Source organism: Glossina fuscipes, unplaced genomic scaffold, assembly GCF_014805625.2.
Source record: "Glossina fuscipes isolate IAEA_lab_2018 unplaced genomic scaffold, Yale_Gfus_2 0, whole genome shotgun sequence".
NCBI classification, from domain to species: domain Eukaryota; kingdom Metazoa; phylum Arthropoda; class Insecta; order Diptera; family Glossinidae; genus Glossina; species Glossina fuscipes.
This window is the reverse complement of record NW_023998414.1, coordinates 431620-437619: the sequence shown is the minus strand read 5'-3', so window position 1 is coordinate 437619 and position 6000 is coordinate 431620. Positions and strand designations below refer to the sequence as shown.

The 6000-nt window shown below is 32.4% G+C and overlaps 2 protein-coding genes across 2 annotated transcripts; one reads left to right on the top strand and one right to left on the bottom strand.

Annotated features, from left to right (window-relative positions):
• Window positions 1–241: 241 nt before the first annotated feature.
• On the top strand, window positions 242–1822 carry LOC119637827 (zinc finger protein 346-like). Its single transcript, XM_038034181.1, has 2 exons — window positions 242–925; window positions 980–1822. Exons 1-2 carry the CDS (start codon window positions 371–373, stop codon window positions 1745–1747), a joined length of 1323 nt encoding a protein of 440 aa, XP_037890109.1. The 5' UTR covers window positions 242–370; the 3' UTR covers window positions 1748–1822.
• Window positions 1823–2326: 504 nt separating this feature from the next.
• On the bottom strand, window positions 2327–3773 carry LOC119640237 (small ubiquitin-related modifier 3). Its single transcript, XM_038038130.1, has 3 exons — window positions 3615–3773; window positions 2943–3062; window positions 2327–2873 (listed from the first exon to the last, which is right to left on the bottom strand). Exons 1-3 carry the CDS (start codon window positions 3630–3632, stop codon window positions 2736–2738), a joined length of 276 nt encoding a protein of 91 aa, XP_037894058.1. The 5' UTR covers window positions 3633–3773; the 3' UTR covers window positions 2327–2735.
• Between the last annotated feature and the right edge of the window lie 2227 nt (window positions 3774–6000).

Here is a 6000-nt window from a genome sequence, read left to right as displayed (position 1 = left end):
TCCATTATTATAAAAATAACGAAAGTAGTGGCGCTAAAACCCCTGTGAAAAATTATCGAAATGTCATGGAATTTTAGCAGGCGTTGCCTCAGCGTTGGCACTTTCTAAAAATATGAACTATATATATTGAGAACACATCCCTATGTCAATCCCAGGAATTATTAATTGTCATTTTACATGCGCAGAGTTATCGTTATCGATGCCTTTTAAGATATCCTTGTTTTAATCGAATTCTCTAATTAGTAAAAAGTCACTAAACATGTCAACATATTTTTATATGAATCAATCAGACAATTTTATTTTTTTAGGTGTCAAGAAAATTGTGTAGGAAATCACATTCTTTCGAAAATTCATTTCGTTCAATAGAAAAATGAATTATGACTTTTTGCGCACCTATAGCATACCACTAAGGCATAATAGCGGCGATAAGCAAACGTCTCAAATGAATCGGAGCTACGATCAACGTGAGGTTGCGAACAGTTATGAAACTTTGATGCCACCTCCTGCACCACCACTACCTTTAGGTGCACCTGATTACGACCACAGTTCGTATGCATATTATGACGATAGCACCATGATTAACTATGTTGGCCAATCGAATCATGCGGCTGAAGCGTGCTATAAGAATCGGTTTATACCAGCGGGTAAACATGGAGTTACTTATTTACCAGAAATTCACAGCAAACCGGTAAAACGTAAATATAATGCCGGTCCTGGATCAATTGAAAAAATTTCGGAAACCACTGCCGATGGGAAGTTGGTATTGTTTCAAGGACGTGATGAATCGTATCCAGATGAATTAAATAAGCTGATACACCCTATGTCGTGCGAATTGTGTAATGTTAAAATGAACTCATTGTTAAGCGCCAAAGATCATTATGAATCAAAAATACATGACCGCGGCTTGTCGGCCTGGTTAAAAAAGGTACATCTTTCGTTAATCAACGTAGGGATTTACTAGTTACCTTAATATTTACAGAATTATGTAGAAAAAGGTCTAGAAGCCCCACCGGTAAAACGCTTTCTCAAACAAGGTACTACTGGGCCAGATGCCTATTATTGCGAGGCTTGTGATCTTAAGTTAACCTCCTTGGCTCATGCCAATCAACATTATGCAGGAAAGAAGCATCGTTTGGTTGTTTCTAAATTTGCAAAGCCTTCAGGAGCTGGATATTATGATTCGGAAGGTAGATGGGTGCGCACTGCTAGCAAGCAGAGTGTTAAAGTCCCAAATGATGGGCGTTATGGTATAGGGGAGCAATTTAAAATTTCCAACTCATCATCAGCTAATAGTAATTCTTCAATAGACGTAAAACCGAATGTAGAAACAAGTAATCAGCCAGATAACTTACTATTTTGCTCCATGTGCAGTGTTAGCGTGACTTCCGCTTTGCAAATGGCAATGCACTTGAACGGCATAAAGCACAAGAAAAAGCTACAGAAAACTGGTGGGGAAAGCACCAAAGTTGCTAATGAAAGCAACACTGATCAGCCTGTAACCACTTGTTTCCAATTACAAGAGAATGTTTTATCAACCGTATTACAAACAGATTCTACCACAACCGATCCTAGCGATTTGTCTATGTATCGTACACCGAGCGGCCAATTTTACTGCAAAGTTTGCAACACGACAATGACAAATGTTCCCTCTCTGCAACAACATTTATCCGGCAAACGCCATTTAAAGGCCCAGGCAGAAGAAAAAGCAAAAGCATCTTTAACTGTAGTAAACTTATACAAAATGTAAATCTTGCGTGGAATGATTATATTTATGACATTGTATATTAAAAAAGAAATAGAAATAAATATTTGATTTATGTGACTTGAAGTTTCTTTAGCTAATTTATAAGATAAAAATATGTCTTGACTAGTCCTCTACAAACTCTTATAATTCGAAGAAATGTTAAAACATGCATTGGTACCACGATAACGAATTATTTTCAAAAATCTCAAGCCCGTTGCGTACCTTAGCGGAAATTTAAAAGTTGTCTTTAGCTTCTAAAACCTAAGAAAAAGGCAAAATAGATACGGTAATACCAATGACCCACATGCCGATTTAAGGTAAATACAGTGATTAATAACTTTGTGAATTAGTCTACATTTACGATACATAACACGTCTGACGTTTATTACAAATAATGGAAAACTACATTTAGTTTGATCAAACTGTACTTTATTTTGTGTATGTATACTATAGCGACAATTATTTCCATTTTTTGTTTAAACTGTACCTTATATTGTGTATGTACACTATAGCCACAATAAATCGCCTAACAGTGTGGAACAGGAGTATATAAAATCCCGTTTAAAAATTAAACAGAATTAATCAGTTTTATGATTAAATGATTTTATTTAGGGTTTAGAAATTAATGTAATAAAGGACTTCATTACAGATCCCCTTATTCTTCCATATTTTGAGTTACACAAGGATTGCTTTATTTCAAAACGGAAAATATTATGAAGACCATTAAAAGTTAAAGTTATGGAAATCATTTCGGCACATATATGATAATGACCGAATTCTTTTTTTTTTTTATTTTTGAAGTTTAAAAATATTACTAAACTTAAGCCCTCGTAAACCGAAAGCGTTGGGCCGTGAATCTAAATAGCAACTTCCGGAGTAAGGGATAAGTAATCATTTGGCTGAGTAATAATGGAATTTTTACTGTTAGGTCTATTAAGTGTAATCTTTCTTTTTTGATATTTATTTAAAAATTATTATTAAAACATAATTATTAGTTGTTGGAACCGCCCGTTTGTTGTTGGTACACTTCGATGGTATCTCCTTCTTCCATTTCCAAGGATGTGGGTGTATCATTTTCGTTTATAGGTTGACCGTCAAAACGAAACCGTACCACTTGCATTGATAAGCCCTTATATACATACATTAAATAATTACAAACACTCTTGTGGAAGATAGTTGCAATAATTTCACAACTTACCGCTCTGTCACAGTAAGCATTCATTAATTTTCTAAGGGGTGTATGTTTTTTTATTTTGAATTGTACGACAGCATTATCTTGCCCCAAAACCTTCAAATTAATATGCTCTGTTTCATTACCCTAAAATCAAAAACAGAAGAGAAACTCGTAAAATATATATGTTAACGCATAAAAATTATTTAGACATCTGCTTATAGTTCGATGTACGGAGTTTCGAATTAAACCTTTAACAATTACAGTGAAAGATTATATGGAAGCGATGTAGTTAAAAACCCTGAGCTTGAAAAGACTGCATATTTTGCGATCGGTATATGCTAATATTCAAGAGTACCACTTAAAAAAAGTAGGTTATGTTGTACTCGCATCCATTACTTTATCTTAAACTAACTTTAGTTAGCATTGGAAACAATTTCACCAAGTAAAATACATGATAAAATCTAAAATTTTATCCAAAAAAACAAGTAAATACTTTGGTATATGTTTCCGTATACACAATAAAAAAAACGCCGCAAATGCGTCGCTCTTGACCGCGCCATGTTGTCGGCGTCATTCATAACTCTTTTTCTTTTTCTAACTTATCGAATTCACTTTCCAAACATGCTGCCACCAACCGCGGAAAAGAAAAAATAATTGCAGAAATTTTCATCTTAATTGTTCAACAGACTTTCTTACCTTTTTTTCATCAGACATCTTTATGAATGTTTTCAATAAATTTCTTTTAATTAAATTGAAATGAAATTATAAAAAATACTATATTATTACAAACTTTGTTAATAAGTCAATATTCCCGTCAGAGAGATACAACACACTATGCGGAATTATGTGATACTAATGCCTATGTAAAATTTCCCTTTTCGTTAAGCAAAGAAACAAAATATAGTATGAAATTGCCGCTTCATATCAGCCATCTTTTTCATCGCCATTTTCGTTAAGTTTTTTTGCAACTCTGTGCTGAATAATGCGGAATCTGCAGTAGATTGAAAATATTCAAGTCTATGTTTTTCAAATTGAAACCATATTATATTTTATAATATTTATATACTAGAGAGACACGAGATTAAACTATTTAATGATTAAAATATTTACTCAAAAAACATTAAATTTTTAAGAATATAAGACAGGTCGCATTACAACAAATTACGATCACATATGTCCATATCTCGTTGCGATCTAATTATTGGTAACTAAATGCATGTTGTGAGTCTCCTTTATAAAATTATTAACGGAAAAAATGTACATCCATTTTATTAACAAAATACGTCGATTTCTCGATGAGTGAAAGAAAGGATAAGTTGATTTAACATAAATTAAATCACAAGGAAAAACTACTATATTTATAACTCTATAAACATATTTAATGACAGTATTAGTGGGAAAGAGGTTATTCAGCTTAAATCAAACTTTTTCGTATATGAAAGCAGATTCTATTTAAGCAAGAAAAGCTCTCAGTAAATTGTGAATATTTTATAGTTTTTGATAAAATAATACATATGCACTTATTACATTTTTTAGTTTGTGAACAGCTGCAAAGATTGGAAACTACTAACATATATATGCTTTGAAAAGCGGGAAAAGGAGAATCGCTTCATGATAGTTTGCCCGTTTATATATATCCCTCTACCAAAGGAATGATTAGAATTTTATAACTTCGTTCATAATCAATAGACATGGGTTTAATTCAATTTTTGTTTCTGGCTGTCAAAAATTAGTGCAGGAACTTGTGCACAAGTTTTTTATACTTTGAAATTTGACGGGCTGGGTTAAAACAAGTTGGATATCTATTTTTCTATAAAATATTACAAGTTATATGATAATATATATAAACAAAAAATGTTGTCGGTAACAATTAGAGTAAATGCAAATTTTGCATTTCAGTTATACTCGCATATGGGAAGTCGTTTGCAGCACTTAGCTGAGAAGCGTATTTACTACGAAGCTCCATATTGGGTTTGCGCTTAATACAAGCCAGAGTACACCTATTGCTTCAAAGAAAAAGTTGCAAAACTGCATTTACAAAAACATGAACCTATCCGCCCAGCTTGATAGCTATAAGGTAATGCTTACCTTTAAAGTGAATTGTTTACCGTGATTTGCTTCAATCGAGTCGAACATTTCATTCGATCATATACGGTCAAACACGAATGCTATTAAAGTGCTTATTTGGTATTAAGTGCACAGAATTAACCAAGAGCAAACATTGCTCCCCATCATACAGTACTAAATCATATACATGACTCAGCAGAAAATGAAAGACCTTAGATAGAAAGTTTTGGGGCATTTACCATATAGTCCAATCCTGACGTTGTCTGACAAGCAGTTTTGCTTCTGCAGTATTACCTTAATGTACAACTGATTCGAAAAAAGGCTTGTGATTATCACGCAGTACATAAAACTCAGTGATAACAGAACGATTGCACCAAAAAAAAGGCAACAAAATGAATCGGTTAATATTGCATGTATTTAATTAAATGAGATTTATTTGAAATGTGAGAAAAATGGATTTGAAAGTCGATAGTGATGTTATATGATTTAGAATTTTGATTTATAGCATATGTTATATTGTAAATAACGAGGAATAATCAATAAATATTTATTTTTAAGGTGAAATGTATTCGTCAAATTGTTTAATAGAGATAAGTGGTAATTTCAAATTCATGGGTCAATTAATAAATAAAAATATATCTAATATATCTATATATATCTAATCAATCTCTTTTATCACTAATCGATAAACAAGCTTGTTTACTTTTATATTATACTAAATTCCTTATTGTTGTTTTCGACAAATTTGTCCATGTTTAGGTTGATTTTTTTATTTTTGGTTCTAAACCCATATGTTTCTCTATATATTTTCCTGTAAAATGATACGGTAGCACGTCTGCTCGCTGTGTTACGTTGTGTTGTGTGAGTGTTTTCAACCCGAAAACGAAAATGACATTATTTATCTTCCACAAGTTTAATTTGTATTTTTGGTTTGTTGAAATTAAATCGACTAAGCCAATAACGGATGTGGCTTATATACTCATTCAAAAAAAAACTGCAAAAGTCTTAGAGGAAA